The 16,396-nt window shown below is 44.4% G+C and overlaps 1 protein-coding gene and 1 long non-coding RNA gene across 3 annotated transcripts in view; one reads left to right on the top strand and one right to left on the bottom strand.

The window, feature by feature from the left end:
- The window catches only part of LOC110014724, a 50,424-nt gene extending 38,894 nt beyond the window's left edge, over window positions 1-11,530 (top strand). The window contains exon 2 of the long non-coding RNA XR_002289721.2: window positions 10,364-11,530. This is a non-coding gene — a long non-coding RNA (uncharacterized LOC110014724). The remainder of the gene's footprint in view (window positions 1-10,363) is intronic.
- prkcb (protein kinase C beta) overlaps window positions 1-16,396 on the bottom strand; it is a 301,159-nt gene that overhangs the window by 88,599 nt on the left and 196,164 nt on the right. For both annotated transcript variants that reach the window (XM_023957696.1, XM_023957697.1), the window contains exons 8-9: window positions 15,797-15,893; window positions 11,844-11,987 (exon numbers count right to left, since the gene is read on the bottom strand). In XM_023957696.1, coding sequence (XP_023813464.1) covers window positions 11,844-11,987; window positions 15,797-15,893 — 241 coding nt within the window. The remainder of the gene's footprint in view (window positions 1-11,843; window positions 11,988-15,796; window positions 15,894-16,396) is intronic.

Genomic DNA, 16,396 nt, shown 5'->3' with positions numbered 1-16,396 from the left:
AGAGACAATAATGACGTTAAGGACGTTAATGACGTTAATGGACCAGCACAAGAGGAAGGCAAAGACAAGACTTAAATACAAACAGGAATGACAAGACACAGGTGAATATGATCAGGGCAGATTGGGACAGAGGAAGTAAAACTCAAGAACATGACAAAAAAAGGAAACCTTTCAAAATAAAACAGGAAACAGAACTCAAACATGACAGAACAAGATATAAAGGAAAAACCAATACAAAAGAAACCCAAACCATGACAGGAGGATGATTAACGGGGGAGGTAAAGCAGCAAGTTTCTGTAGGTTTTTATCATTACTATCAGATGTGAAAAACTTATGACACCCTATGACAGCCTGTGTATTTTCTATGTTGTTTCATCACTGCCATTAATGAGTGCAAAGACAATTAAGCGGGTGTATTCAGGAACTGAGTGAGCGAACAATACAACCGCACAGGCGCAATCCTAACTGAGCAACCCCGCATTTTACAACCGCACGCCTGCAACCCTAACTAAGCCGTGATCCTGCGCGTTCACGTTGCCCCTGTGCGCTCGCTGGGTTTGCGCGCAGTGTTAAGAGGGCGTTTTTCTCGCTTAGGGGCGGTAACTTCTCTGGTTGATCTGATGGGCCGAAATTTGCATGCCAAATCCGGCAAGGCAGCAGGGCGGGACTTTCATTTTTTAGAACGGGGTGGCTAACAGAGCAGCATGTTCCTATTACAACAAAGATTATGTCATAAATTCACTTTGTTTATGTTTAGAAGTTTTTCATTTTGAGATTTGGTCAAAAACCTAGTGACAAACACCCCCCTGAATACCGGCCCTCAAGTGACAGAAACGCCACCTTAACACTGCGCGCAAACCAGGCGAGCGCGCAAAGGGGAAGTGAGCGCGCAGGACCACCGCTCAGTTAGGATTGCAGGCGTACAGTTGTAAAATGCGGGGTCGCTCGGTCAGAATTGTGCCTGCGCAGTTGTTAGGTTAGCTCACTTAGTTCTTTAATACACCCGCTCAGTTGTCTTAACACTCGTTCAATTTATGGCAGCAATGAAACGACATATTGCCGTGTCAGTTAGACTCGGTTAAGTGTTTCAAGTCCCAGGTCAAGATGTTTTTATTTAGGAGAGCTTTTAGTTGGTTGTAGTCATTGTTTTATTATGTTTTAACTTTTTTTTTTTTTTTTTTTTTTAACTTGTCCTGTCCAACAGCTGGGCAGTCAGATGAGAGCTGAGGGCCTCTTGGGTTGGACATATTTTACTTTAACAAGAGGGGTTATTAATCTTCAGACAAACCAAAGGTATGTCTGAATAAACCCCTTTTGTAATTGAGGCCAAACTTTATTAATTTCAAACATGTCTGAAAATCTTTGGTGTTGGACCGGACGGAAAAGGAAAGAGGGGAAGAAGAGAGAGGGACGTTAGAGAGAGGGGGGGTAGGGGGTGATAATAGGAGGGGAAGGGGGATAAGACCATGAAGCAGCATAAAGCAACAAGTTTACTGGTTGTTAATCATTATGGTAAGGTTTAAATGTAAAAAAAAAAACAAAAAAGAAGGGCGGAGCCTGTCCACACACACACTCAAATGTTATAAACACACCTGTTGGTTGCAAAAATGTCCACCTGTCGACATGTACACAAAACAGATAGTGTTCACACGCATACTTATGCCTTAAAACCGACTAGTGTGAAATATTTCAGTCATTCAGTCTGTTGAGCTAACACCCGTGCTCAGGTGAGTGTTTATGTTCTTCTAAAATGGATGGTGGAACGTGAAAAGAAGGAGGGAGAGTGCCCAGCCATCCCCACCCCAAGACCCCCACCGCACCAGCAGCGGCAGCCGGAATCCCCCCAACGCCACACGGGAACCGGCAGGGAACAACCGCCGCCCGGGCGACCAAGCCCGCCACCCAGGCCAGGGCCGCCGCAAGGCCCCCAGAGCCAGAGAGCAGGGAGGCACGGAGGGAAAGAGGGCGCCACCCCAGCCCAACCAGGAGAGCAGCCCCCCCGCCGCGCCGGGAGAACCCAACGCAGGGCCCCACCGGAGAAGGATGCCCACAGCCCCAGACGAGCACCCCACCACCACCCAGGAGTTCCGGGCATCCCCCCGCCCCAACCCCAGGTACGAGCCAGGACCCCCCAAGGGAGACCCACTCCGCACTCCAGGCAGCCACCCGCCCGGCCCACAGTTGGTCCAGGGAGGAGCGAGGCCCGCCGCCCCCGCCCAGGAGGGGGGAACCCTGGGGAAAAAAGAGGGCCCACAAGGGGTGTTGTAAATATGGCCCGACCAGGCTCGGCCACAGTTGGAAATTTGGCGGGGCCCAGCACTCAGGAGCAAGGACCAGAACCCACCCCCCAGGGACACGAACACCCCCGGCTCAGATGTAATGTGAACCCCCCCACCGCGCGGAGAGAGCACCGCCGGGCCCAGGAAGCCGGTACCCCGGGGACACAGCCGCCGTTGCAAAGGGGCCCGTACCCCCCACCAGGGAAGAGGCAGGGGACAGATGGTCCTAGGTCCCACCTTCCTTGCAAAATGTGTGTGCGTGTATGTGTGTTTGAGAGAGTGTGTGTGTGCATGTGTGTGTGTTTATGTTGGGATGTATATATTGAGGGGGGAGGGGTGTGTGTACTAAGGGGGGTGCGGTTAAAATTGGCGGGTAGGGCACTAAGGGGACATCTCCTGATTACTCACAGTGACGTCCCCTCACCCTCCCCACCAAGGGGCCCTAAATGTCTAAGGTGCGGTTAAAATTGGCGGGTAGGGTGCTAGGAGGACATCCGCTGCTTGCTGGCAGTGATGTCCAAGCACCCCCCCTACCAAGGGCCCTACATGTCTAAGGTGCAAATAAAACCGAAAGAGGGGGGGCCCACTCCATACGGCAACCACAGGAGGGGGGCCACTGCCTAGTAAACCCCCCCCCCAAGGCTCATCGCAGGCTAAGCCCCCCACCCCCTCACCCTATTATGAGGTTATATGAGGAAGGGGGTAAGTTGGGGACAGATGATAGACTGTCCCCTGGTGGTCAAACAGCCGTCCCCCCCCCCCCCCAGCAAGGGGGCCAGGCCCACCCAGCCCCGGGGCCCCACCCCCGGAGGCGCAGACACCCCAGGCCCAGCACCACCACCCCCACACAGAGAGAGGGGAGCCAGAAAGCGCCGGCCCCCCCCGGAGCAAGCCCAGGCCCCCACCCCCAAACGCCGGCCCTAGAAGAGCTCTGGTCAGGCCTCGACGGGACCGAGGCAGCCAACCGGCCGGGGAAACCGCCGATGGCCTCAGCGGAGACCCCGACCCGTCAACCCCCCCTGCCCCGTACCAATAGTGCCCCCCCTCCCCCAGAATGCCCCCCCCCCCACAGGACAGGGCCGACAAGACCCCCACCCCACCCCACCCCCAGACCCCGCAGCCGAAGGGGATGACACCCAGAGCGACCGGGGGCCCCAAGAGGGTTGTCCCGTCCCGCCCCAGAGCCAGGGAAGGGCCGATCCCAGCCCCAGGTGTAGACGGGAAGCCCATCCAGCGCCGCTGGGCCCCCCCCCCCGAGCAGCGCCCCCCGCCAACCCCCCCAGCACAGGCAAAGGGACCACCCCCCCGAGCCAAGCCAGACCACCACCCCACCCCCCCACCACGCACCCCCACACCCAAAGGACCACGCAGCGCCCCAGGCCGCCCCACCCAGGCGCCGGACCCGACCCCCCGACCAACGGAGCCCCCACCACCCCCGGCCAGGCACCGGAAGCCCCGACCCCCACCCCGGCCCACGGCAGAAGGGCAAGGAGCAGCGACGACCATGCCCCCCCCACCCCCTAAGTCACGGAGTTAGCTATGGGAGACCAGAGAGACCGAATTCTTTCAAAGTTACTTGAACTTTGGGCTGACATTTTTTCCAAGCTGATATGATCAAGCAGCAGATTTCTGTGTTGACTTATATTTATATTTTTTTTGCTTTTCCAATTTATTAAAATAGTTTTTTTAGCAATGCAAAGAGTTATGAAAATGATAGAGCCTAATCCTCCTTCTACATCGAAGGCACTCATGTCACCAAGCACACAAAGTGACGGTGAAGCTGTGATTGAAACCTTAAGCCAGACTGATAGATCGGCACACCTGCTGCCAGAGAGCCTGGACAGGCGTGCAGAACCATAGTGCATGCATGTAATTGTCGGGTAGATTACTGTCACAGTGCTGACAAATGTCTGAGTTACTGAGACCCATCTTGAACATCCTCTGTCCAGTGTAGTAAATTCTGTGAAGAGTTTTGAAATGGATTAGCTGCAGATTTGGACTTTTTGTCATTTTAAAGGTGTTTAGACAAAGTTCTGACCAAAAACTTTCATCTGTGCTGATGCTCAAATCCGCATCCCATTTTGTTGTCGGAAGTGAAATATTGTTATCTAAATTACATAAAAGTTTGTATATTTTGGAGAGAGTTTTATTCATTGAGAAATTGATCAGAGTGGTAACTACATCTGGTAGCTTTAAATCGTTGTCTCTGTATTTAAACTTTTTAGTAATAATTGATTTAAGTTGCTGATATTCCAAGAAGTTATATATTCCATGTTTGTCTTGAAGTTCCTGGGGAGTTATGAATCTTCTATCAATAATTATGTGCTCTAGTTGTTTTATGCCCCCTGCTTGCCAAGCTGGGAAGTGGATAATTTTTTTGTTTATGAGGATGTCTGGGTTGTTCCAGATGGGTGTCATTTTGCACGGTTGAATTGATGATTTTGATATTTTGAGAAATTCCCACCAGGCTGTTAAAATGGCATTTACATTAATACTTTTGAAACAATCCTGTTTTTTAACTATTTGACTAATAAATGGAAGATCTGACAGGTTGATCTTTCCACATAACGCCTGTTCCAAGTCTAACCATGAGTTGGTTTCTGGATTATTTTTTAACCATTTTAAGATGTATTGTAATCTATTTGCAAGAAAGTAATTGTGGAAGTTAGGTAATTCTAATCCTCCACAGCTTTTTGCAGATTTTAAAGTTTTTAGACTAATTCTTGCAGGTTTATTGTTCCATAGAAAGCTTGATATGGATGAGTCTAATGTTTTGAACCATTTTAATGGCGGTTGTGTGGGAATCATTGAGAAGAGATAATTAACTTTGGGTAAGATTTTCATTTTAACCGTGGCTACCTTGCCCATAAGGGACAAAGGCAGGTTGGTCCAGCGTGTTAGATCGTCCTGTATGTTTTTCAGTAATGGGGTGTAGTTTAGCTGCACCAGTTCTGATATTTTGGGGGAAAAATAAATACCTAGATATTTTATATTGCCTGATTTAACTGGTATTGTGAGTCCTTGCTCCGCATTACTGTTCAGTGGTAATAAAACAGATTTATTCCCATTAATGGAATAGTCTGATATAGAAGAGAATTCATTAATGATTGTTGCCGTTTCATTTACAGAATGTATATTACTTAAAAACAGTAATATGTCATCTGCATAGAGACTAATTTTATGATGGCTGTGTTTGGTTTTAATTCCTTTAATACTCTCATTCTGTCTTATTGCTGCAGCTAGAGGCTCGATAAATATTGCAAAAAGAGAGGGGGAGAGTGGGCAACCCTGTCTAGTTCCTCTTCCAAGAAAAAACCTGTTGGAAGTCTGTTTATTAGTTCTAACTGATGCATTGGGGTTGTGATATAATATTTTGATCCAATTGATGAATGATTCTCCAAACCCAAACTTATGGAGGGCAGCAATGAGGAACTTCCAATTTACTCTATCAAAGGCTTTTTCAGCATCCAGTGATAGTATAGTCATTTCCTGGTTTTTGATGGTGGCAAAGTCTATTATGTTAACGAGTCTGCGGACATTGTCATCCGAGTGTCTGCCTTTGATGAATCCAGTTTGATCAAAGTCAATTATGTGAGGAGTGACTTTTTCTATTCTCTGTGCTAGTGCTTTGCAGATAATTTTTACATCTGCATTAATTAAAGAAATGGGGCGATAGCTTGAAGGACTCGTGGGGTCTTTGTCTGGTTTTAGAAGAAGGATAATGTTGGCAGAGTTCATGTTAGGTGGTAGAGATTGGCTTTCATTGATAAATTTTACCGTTTTATAAAACGTTGGTGCCAGTTGTTCCCAGAATTCCTTATAAAACTCTGCAGGAAAGCCGTCAGGCCCTGGTGCTTTACCATTAGGCATAAGTAACAGAGCTTCATGAAGCTCAGACAACGAGAGCGGAGAGTAGCTCTGGCCACCCTCCATACAGACCTTCCTCCACTCACCTCAGAGGACTACCAGGCCATACACCACTGCTTGAGCATTCTTTCACCGTTTCAAGAGGCCACAGTTGAGCTTTCGACAGAAAAACGAGTGTCAGCATCCAAAGTCATTCCCATGGTCAAAATGCTGAAACATTACATCTCAAGCAGGTGTGGTCAGATCACACACCCACTTGGTGAAAAACTGGCCACTAACTTGAAGAACAATCTCCATGAGAGGTTTTCAGCTCTGGAGAAGGTCACTGCTCTGTCAATGGCAACCTTGTTGGACCCAAGGTTTAAAGAGCTGGGGTTCTGCAGCCAAGGCTCTGCCCACACGGCCATAGAGCGACTCACTAAAGAGTGTGCTGCAACAATGCAGGCGCTACTTCCAGAGGCACAGCCACAGTCGCCACCTAGAGAAGGTCCTTCAAGTCAGCAGGAAGATGGTGGTCTCTGGGCCCTGCTGGACAGGCATGTGGGGGTTCAACAGCAGGTGACCAGCACAACTGCCAGTGCAACAGTGGAGGTTCAGAGGTACAGTAAAGATTAGAATCCTCATCATAACTTCTGCTCATTTTAGACTGGTGCATGACAATAGGCTATTAATGTCCTTCTAGGTACTTAAAGGAACCTCACATCCCAAGGACTCAGGACCCACTGAGATACTGGGTTACCCACAAGGTTTTATACCCACATCTCTACAAGCTGGCAATGAAGTTTTTATGCACACCAGCTTCATCTGTGCCTTGTGAGAGGATCTTCTCCAAGGCTGGCGAAATCGTCAGCCAAAGACGAAACAGGCTGAAGCCCAGCACAGTGGAGAAAATTCTGTTTTTAAATAAAAATCTATAACGTGTATCCCACCCAGTCATGTTAGACCCTGGTTCACAATCACTCATTCTCACTTTATACATGGCATTCACAATGTAACACAAGCACTTCTCACAAATCTTCAAACATTGTCTTTGTTTTATTTCCACACTGAAGTGTTACAAGGGCAAGGAACTTAGTGGAGATGATATATGTCCTGTCTGCCACCAGATGCTGCTGTTCTGTGTGGTTTCGAAGCCCCAAATGCTTCATTCATTTTTCTGGCACATTTACACGAAGCCCCATGAGAGCTTCATGGGGCTTCGATTCCCATCCCTACAGGGAACAATGTCACCATCTACCTCTTTCTGTGTGTGTATGTGCATGTATGGGTGTGTGTGTTCTAAAGGGATGCAATATAAATTTGGCGGACCGGGGCGATACTGATTCCTCCATTCTTCAACAGCGAATTCTGATCACCCAACTGTGTCCATCACAGGACCCTACATGAGTGTATTTGGGCGGCAGTGGCTTAGGCGGTTGAGCAGGTCGTCCAATGATTGAAAGGTCAGTGGTTCGAACCCCGCTGCCCCCATCAACTGTCGTTTTCTTGGGCAAGACACTTCACCCTCCTTGTCTCCAGCGTGGCTCCACGGGTGTGTAAATGTGAATGAATGTCATGGTGATGGTCAGAGGGACCATAGGCACAAACTGGCCAACCCGTCTCTGTCATCACCAAGTGTGAATGAGGAGTAAATGAATAATAGACACATTGTAGGCGCTTTGAGCGTCTGGAAAAGCGCAGATAAATCTAATCCATTATTATTTGTGTGTGTTGATGTTGAGTCTGTAGTGCTAAGAGAGGGTACAATTAAAATTGGTGGTTGCTTCACCCCTACGTGTCTTTCCAGGTTAATATTTGTGTCTTTAGATATTTATCTATTTTATTTTTAAATATTTGTTTGTTTGTTTTGCCCCAAATACCAGCTCCCAGGGTCAGGTGTTAGGTTTAAAGAGGGAGAGTGGTCATGCTCCAACATGGACTGTTACAGCTGGAACCCTGTCTACCCACCCCCACCCGAGTACGACGCACAAGGGTCAAGCCGTGCAGTGTGGCAGAGGCGCTGCGGAGTGCACCAGCCCCATCACCAGTCTCCCAAGACCACACAGCCAGGGAGGAGACAGACTAGATACCATCCCAAAGTCACAGAGCTGAGTCCCAGCTCTAAGCAACCAGGCCCCAATGGGAACCCTGGTCCCCAGGCGCCTGAAACCCAGACCCATCAGACAATTTCCACAAAGCACAAGCAGCCCCACCCCTTCCAGGCGGCTGAATATTCCGCCCCCACTCCCCATCCTCCTCAGCCGAGCTGACGGGAGGCTCCTGGGGCACAGGTGTGCCAAACAGGATGGGACCAAAGGTAACAGCGTCTCAGCCCCTGGACGCAGGCAAGCATCCCACCCAAGAAGGCGCAACCCCGAGCAGCCAGGGCACAGGCTCCTTGTAGGTGCCGCTTATTTCATGATGTCAGCCTAGAGTCAGCCTAGAATCAGCCTTGGCAGCGTGTCTGCGTTTCGCCCACATAAACAAACAACATTGAAACTTTTGCAAAGATGGATGTGCATATTATGCGGTAATGTTTGTTTTAGCGGTATCGGTCCGCTTTTTTTACATGTTGTAAACAAGGCTGGGAGTTACAGGTTGTGAAAACACTAATGCTTCTAATGTGGCTAACATGTAGTGTGTTACAAACAAGTTCTGGAGTTAAGTAACTTTCTGCTTTTGCAGTACTGTGAAAGCAGAGTCTGACTGACTCTATTGTCTCATTTAATGTATCTTACAGTTCAGTGTATCTTATATATGACATAAGTTTAAAAATAGCAGTTCAATTGATGGTGCGCCTTTAATCCTGTGCGTCCCATATTGTGGAAAATATGGTAGTTGACATTTAAAACTGTTTAGGTCTCATGTCGTGCCCAGCTTTGGAGGAATATCATTCATAACTGAGGACGATGAAAAAAGAAAAGTCACCCCAGTGTTTCTGATATGACCTAGGCACATGAAGAAGATACTGCTTGACAGACCTTAAAGCTCTAGAGTGGCTGTAACAAGTTAAAGGTTTGTTAAGTAAACTGAGGCAAAACCATTACGAGCTTTAAAAAAAAAGTAAAACTAAATTCCAAAGCTGACATGGTATCCAATGATTGAGCTTAGGACTGGAGTGATATGTACTTTTCCGGATGTTCCAGTTAAATCCTTTGTTACAACTGCCCTTTCAGTCAGATATAGGCTGTCTGCGGGCGAAACATGGACAAACCTGTAAGGGCACGTTAGAAAAACGCACAAAATATCAAGATTTTAGACAACCCGCAGAACCCACACAGAAAAAATGTTCATACACATTTTTTCTGTGAGTATACTGCGGGTCAAAAAACAAATTATTTCATCTTAAAAACTTTATCAAATAAATTATTCCATAGTAGAAAATTAATCACTTTAAGAACCAGTGAAGTGGATATTTGGCAGTGTTACACAGAAGTACTAAGACTCATTTTATACAACAAATATTTAACATAGTGCAGCAATTGACGTTAAACGGTGTTAATCTCTTCTTTGTTGCTTACCTCAGTTAGCATTAAGTGATTCTGTTGTGTTCTGTGTTTACATTGGTGCTCCAGTCATTTAGATGAATGTGATTGGAAGAGTGTGGTTGGGGGTGGAGGAGCAAGGAGCAAGGGAGTGTCGTCAGAGCGTGTGTGCGCAGAAATCAAATGAGGAGACAGCATCAGGGCAAGTCTTCCATTTTGTGATGTGTTTGGCGTGGTTGTGGCCGACAGCAACCATTTAGCTACATTAAAGTCTTCACTTTCAGAAATAGCCGTCTCCGACTTTTCATTAGGTCCAGCCGGATGTTACAATATTTAAAAGCAACATTTTTCAATTTTTACTGTTCTGTTAACTGTTCTGTTTTCCTTTTTAGTCTCACCATGTTCCGGTTGATCATCCACAGCTGTCTTAATTTAGTAAATTGCCCTCAGTGTATTTAAGTGTGTAGTTTTCAGTTGTTTGGTGTCAAGTCATCTGCTCTGCTCTGCTCTATCGTCACCTCTTTGGTTTTTACATGATTTTTGTCTTGTTCAAGTTTATTCATTAAATGTTTAAGCTTCCGCTACCAAGCCTGGTCCTCCACCACCAGTTCTTGAGAGAAATACTGACAATAGATTAAAGCATTAGTGGTTTTAAACAGGTCCGTGTGCATTTTTAACCACCCCTGTTCCCACCTGGCATGCAGGTAATAAATACATGGATCAAAAATGCTGCTTGTGTTTGTCATATTGCAGGAATGCCATCAGAGGAATGTGAGCAGCAGCGGGATGTTGTTCTCGGACACTGAGGCAGCTTTGAAGACACCAGCCTCCCACGCGAACTCTGAGAGCTTTAAACTGACAACCGTCACAGGAGCGCCTGCTCCTTTGTGGGATTATTCATCAGTGGAGGAGGAGGAGGGGGGGCATTAATTAAGTGCACTGCAATGGATTGATGTCTGTGCATGTTACATCTACCTTCAAAAAACAAAAAGAAAGGGATGCATGTCTCAAAAACCTGTCGAGTTGGATTTTCCCGTTGTGATCGAAGCCTCCATTCAGGCCCTGTGACGCATCACTGTAGCTTTAAACGCCCGTTGCCATGGAAACAGGAACCAGCACGCAGGTTTGAAGCACAGATCATGATCTTTTTTTCCCTTCTCTTTCTGTCTTGCTCTCTAAGTCACTTTCAGTCTCCTTTCACCCTGCCACTCCACTCCTTAGCTTAGTCTTTTTTTTTATTCCTCTTCCCTCCACGTTCTCTTTATCCTCCCTTGACTTTCATAGATTCATTATTTTGGGGCATAATCTTCCTTTCCCAAGGTTTCCCCCTCTTTCTCCTCCACCTGCAAGAATGAGGAGGAAGAGGTTTCCCCCTCTTCCTCACAGGTTTTCATTCCCCGTGATTTCATTCACACCTCCCTCTTAATTCATCCATGTCAAGTTGTCACCGCAAATTTCATTGCTGTCTTCCTCTCCTTTCATCACTCTCTTCACTTGTCATGTCATCCTCTGTGCCTCTTCCCTTCCACCCATCCACCATCTTCCTGGGCTTCTCTTTATCTTTTCCTGCTGTCCATAGTTTCTTTTCTTTCTTATAATCTTTGGTTGTAGATATGAAGCTCAGTCAAACTCCCAGGAGACTTTGCAACAGCACATCCATTTAAACATGCCTTTGCATAATGCAAGATAGCTGCTGTGTGCATCAAACAATTTCTTTTGGAGGCAAACGGCTGCAAGCACAAAACTGTATGATACAATTACTGTCCTGTTTCCACAATAAAAAATGATGCAGTCCTCAATAAAGAGAAGGTTTGGAGCAAAAGTTGTACTTTTAGCCTTGCATGAATTAGTTTAGAACAACTGTTTTTTCCCATTTTTATCCTTTATTTCAGTCTGGAGAATAAAAAGACCCAAATCAGACTAAATCTGTGTTTACTAAACAACTTAACAGAAAAAAAAAGCAAGAAACTCTTGAGATTCTGAAAAGGGAATTCCTTTGCTTGTTGTGAACTTTATTTAAAAGAAAAACAAAAGTAACACATTGTGTTGGCAAGAAATTCAACTCAATTTGATTAATGTTCACAAGTGGCTATAAAGTGGAGCTTTCCTGTATAAAAAAAGTTAAATAAAAAAAACTTCCTGATTGTAAACCTCATACTGTACAGCACCATGAGCAAAAGAGCAGATTGAATCGACAGGACAAAAAGTCAATCAGAGGCTTTTTTCTGCTTACCTTCCCAAAGCTGCCCTTCCCCAGAACCATTAGGAAGTTAAAGTCAGACAGCCTTATGCGATCTTGGTTGCCGTTGGAGTCAAACCGGGATGCCGCGTTTGAAGACTTCCCCTCAGTGCTCTTTCCTACAGCAATCTTGGCTCTCTAAATGGAGAAACACAAAAACAGTATAAAGTTAAAAACATTTTTTTGCTTTCATTCAAAGTGTTGAAAAAACACAATCTTAAGTAAATTTAGAGGCTAACAATTTTATAGCCATGGTTTCACAGCCATGTTTATGTTTAGAATGATGCTTTTCTCTCCCCAACACTTCATGTTAGAGCGGTCTGAAAACTTTTTGCTCTGATTCTTAGAGCAGTTTGGAGAAAAAGGGAGATAATTTCATGGAAAAATTCAATTTAAAAGAATTTTGGAGTCACTTCTGCCTCTACCATCTAGCTGGAGGTCCACAAAACTGTATACATGTTAGGCTACAAAACAAAACAGATGTTTTTTTAATTTTAAATACTTAACTGTAAAAAAAAAATGTTTTTTTCTTGACGATAAAACAGATGTTTATCCCTTTATAAATGAGCATTTTGCTGAGTCTTGCTTCATTTATTTTTGTATTTGTCTTCCTCATTTGACTTTTATTTACTTTTCATTTTAATAGCAGTCTTGATCTGCCAATAAAATCTGAAATCGAATTAAAACCCATTTGAAATTACGCTTCTATCAAAAATATCCTTTTCTCCACATTCCAGAAGCATAATAAGCTGATCATTTCTCTTAAAAACTCATTGTATATTACTTGGTCCACCGTTGTCTGCCCTGTAGTTCATTATGTAGTTTTAACTTTAACTTTTAACTTTAGGGGCAATAGAAGGGCTTTTTAAAAATGGCTGCTTCCTCGAAGTCACAAAAATACTTTTGGTCCAATAAAATATTGTTATTTTCACTTCTTGTTTTCCTATCCGGAACTACGACGACTCAATCTCTGAGGTACTGCGTTTCACCCACGAACACAAACAGCATTCGAACTTTTGCAAAGATGGATGTGCATATTGTGAAAATAAACACATTTGTGCAGGCTCCTCCTGGTAGGGGCAGTTCTTGTCTTATCTACGTTACAATATGAGAACCTGGTCGTTTTCGTGGATTGAGAGGGGCTGGTGCACTGGTCATGCACAACTAAGATTTAGAGCACAAATAAGAATCTTGTCAATTTACAAATGTACACATTTTTCAAAGGGGTGATAATACCAAATAGATCTGTCTGAGGCCGAATCGAATCGATTTGACCTATACCATTAAAAAATAATTTCGAAATGAGATAAATGGAAAATCGAATCAAAATAGGAAAAAAACATTCAGATGGTGACACGGTTGGTTTATTTTACTATAACATAAAAATGACCAAGTGCCATCACAACAGACACGTGATGACAGCAAAAAATGATAAAGCCATCATTTCGGTTCAAGGTGTTATAACACTTTGAATTTTCTAAAGACGAGACCATACAGTGTGGTATAATGTTCTAATAATGTTTCATTTGTATTATTTTGCTGTGGAAAAAAAATAGTGGGCTGAACTTAAATGTGAATGGATTTGACATGAATTCTTGTTTACCTATTTGTTTGTACTAGAGCTGTGACGGTGTGGGATTTTTGATCACCGCGGCAATGAAGGCAGCAGGGGGCGCAATGTCGAAGTACCCCCCCCAAACACAAAATCCCAGGTGGCCGCGTCGCAAATGAATACAATTACAATGGAGTATTCTTTATCAACAAATAACAGTAACAACTAACTACTACCTATCTAACTAATGAACTAACTATATAGGTGTTGTACAATGACTATGCGTGTGTGTGTCAGCGCACTACGTGTGTAGGACTAGGAGGAAGGAGCGCACACAAGTGTGTTGGGGGTGTGTGTTGATTCTTCTGCAGCGGACTGCTCTAGAGCTACACTTTACCTGTGCTCTCTGGTACAGACATCTTCTCAGAATATTACATATTGCACAGTAATAAACGAGACTGCAGACAATTTGTCACCTTTCAGTTAGCCATGAAGCCTGACACCCATGAAGAACACGGGGCAGGAGGATATGCCTTTGTTTATACAGACACTTAACTTTGCGCTGCACAAAATAGTTCGGAATCAAAACATGTAGTGATATTCATCGAAATCTAACAGTGCGCGTTCATGTTTGGTGTTACAGAGTGAAGGAGAACAGTAATAACCCCCCCCCCAACACAAAGACCGGGCGGCTGTGTCGCGCACTCAAGAACGCACGCAGCTTGTAATGGAAATTAAACAATGAAAATTAATAATTAGAACGCAGTAACTTGTCGTATTTCCTCGCGCGACAGAAACTTCTGTTGTAGAATGAGGACGTGTATGTGCTTCTGAAACCGCGTGTGTGTGTAAGTAGAGGGAGCCGCGTGCAGCGTAGAGGCAGTGAGAGCCGCGCCGCAAGAGGGAGTGAGAGGCGCGGCGCAGGGAGTGAAGGAGAAAACTAATAAAAGGTTTCCCCCAGAAACCCTTGAAGTCTGAACACAGGACTAACAGAAAAGTAAATTATCTGAAAAGATGAATGTGTTTATTATAGTTCCAATCGCCCTACCATATGCAGAACTTTAAAAAAATAAAAATAAATAAAAACCTTTAAACAAGAAGAAGTACGGTGATGCGGTTATCGTCACACCCCTATTTTGTACACATAATTAATTTAAACTTGATTATCTAGCTAGAAATACAAGAAATCTGAAAAACCTCACCTTCACTGCTCATTACCCAGATATTTATCTGAGTTACACTGGTTGAATTTTTGTTTGAATATATCCCCGACCTGGATAGTTCAGTGTTCAGTATTAAATCTGATTGTTTAAAATGAACTAAAATCGAAAATGAATTAAATCGGCAATCAAAAACATCGAATTGAATTGTTGGTAAAATGAATAGTTACACCCCTAATTTTTAGACAACATGCCTCTCAATGTTCTGACATCTTCACATTCTTTTCACCATCAACCCCCATTTGTCAATACCCAGGTTTTAGAGTCCCTGATGTGCTATTAACACCATGATGAGTTTTGTGCAGCAGCAATGGCAATGACAATCGCCAGATTGTCATTGCCATTGCCATCGGCCGATTGCTGCTACAGTCCAATTTCTAAGAATCAGAATGTGGCAGTGGGATGACCGCACTGGGGGAGTCTGAAATCAGCTGCTTATCATATGATTTTGGGGACCTTGGAGACCCTCCCAGTCAATTGTTGCGCTACTGCATTCCTGCCACCCGTTGGACTGCCACCGAATGACCTCCAGATGTGACCAGGCAGCAGATGTTCAGTCACTGTTTAATTTTAACTGTTTTTTTAAAACCACGGCAGCCGCCAAGCGGTGGCATTTGTAATCAGGAGGTGGCAGTTGCATTTTTACACGCTGCGCGGCTACCTGGCAATTTAGCTGCAAAACTTTCACTTAGGTTTATCGTGGGGTGGCATTTTGGATAATGTGACCGTAGTCTTAGTTGCACTTGGGTATAGGTTGCACACCCAGTCAAACTAAGCCAAAAATATGACTTATACTCTATTGTAGTTATCTAGCGTGACCTTCTTTGCCCTATAGAGTAAAAATCCAAATTCTTCTTATGTTAACAATTACATTTCCATTACACAAAGGATAACTAAGCAGCCTCTAAAAGCGGCATTTCTGAATCAGTTTCTATTGTCTGCGACTTGATGCCTTCTTTGAGCCAGGCTATCTCAGCTGAAGCCAAATGTGTTTATGAATAGGCAAGTGGTCGGCCCACACACACATCACATGTCTGGACCTTCCATGTGCCAGACTGGATGTGCCAGTCCTATAAGTGTGCCTGCCAACTGGCAACAGCTCTCCCAGAGTGGCCCTCACTCAGACACACATACACACATTCAGACTCGTGTAGGAGAAAGTTTTCAACACACACCTCAAATTTCTGCCGTAGCTCCTCGCTGGCCTCCTCCCCCTCAGGTGCAACAGGGACATTGAAGTACTCGCCTTCTTCCTGAGAGAGCAGCTTAAACCTGAAAAGAAAGGACATTAGCACTCAAAACAGTTCATAAGGATGTCTAACTGCTAGCAAGTGCAGAACATTCATGCATATGATTTTAGTTTTGTTATTTCTGTGTTTGTCATATTTCTGATTTATTTTTTTAACATTAAGGTTAAAGTGCATTTTATAAATGGTATAATTTGTAGCATAGTGCGCTATTTTTACTAATACTCTAATGATAATCTTACTTTTTGAAAACACAAGGATGCACTTAAGGAATGAACATAATGTTGTCAAAGCAACCAGGCAACTTTTACACCCAAATTAAAATTTTAAAAAGTACTTGTTTGACTGTACATGACAACACAAAAATATATGAAATTCCAACCCACACACATCTCAGATTTGAAAGGTAAATTACTATTTTTTTTAATTTATTATTTAAAACTTTTTACCTTACAAGTTCACCATTTAATTACAATTTACTAAAACAAAAGTGTGGAAAATAATACAAGCCCCTTTTTGTTGAGAGGA

This window comes from Oryzias latipes, chromosome 8, assembly GCF_002234675.1.
Source record: "Oryzias latipes chromosome 8, ASM223467v1".
Classification (NCBI taxonomy): Eukaryota; Metazoa; Chordata; class Actinopteri; order Beloniformes; family Adrianichthyidae; genus Oryzias; species Oryzias latipes.
Note: the sequence above shows the minus strand (reverse complement) of the source record. Positions and strands in the feature narration are given on the sequence as shown.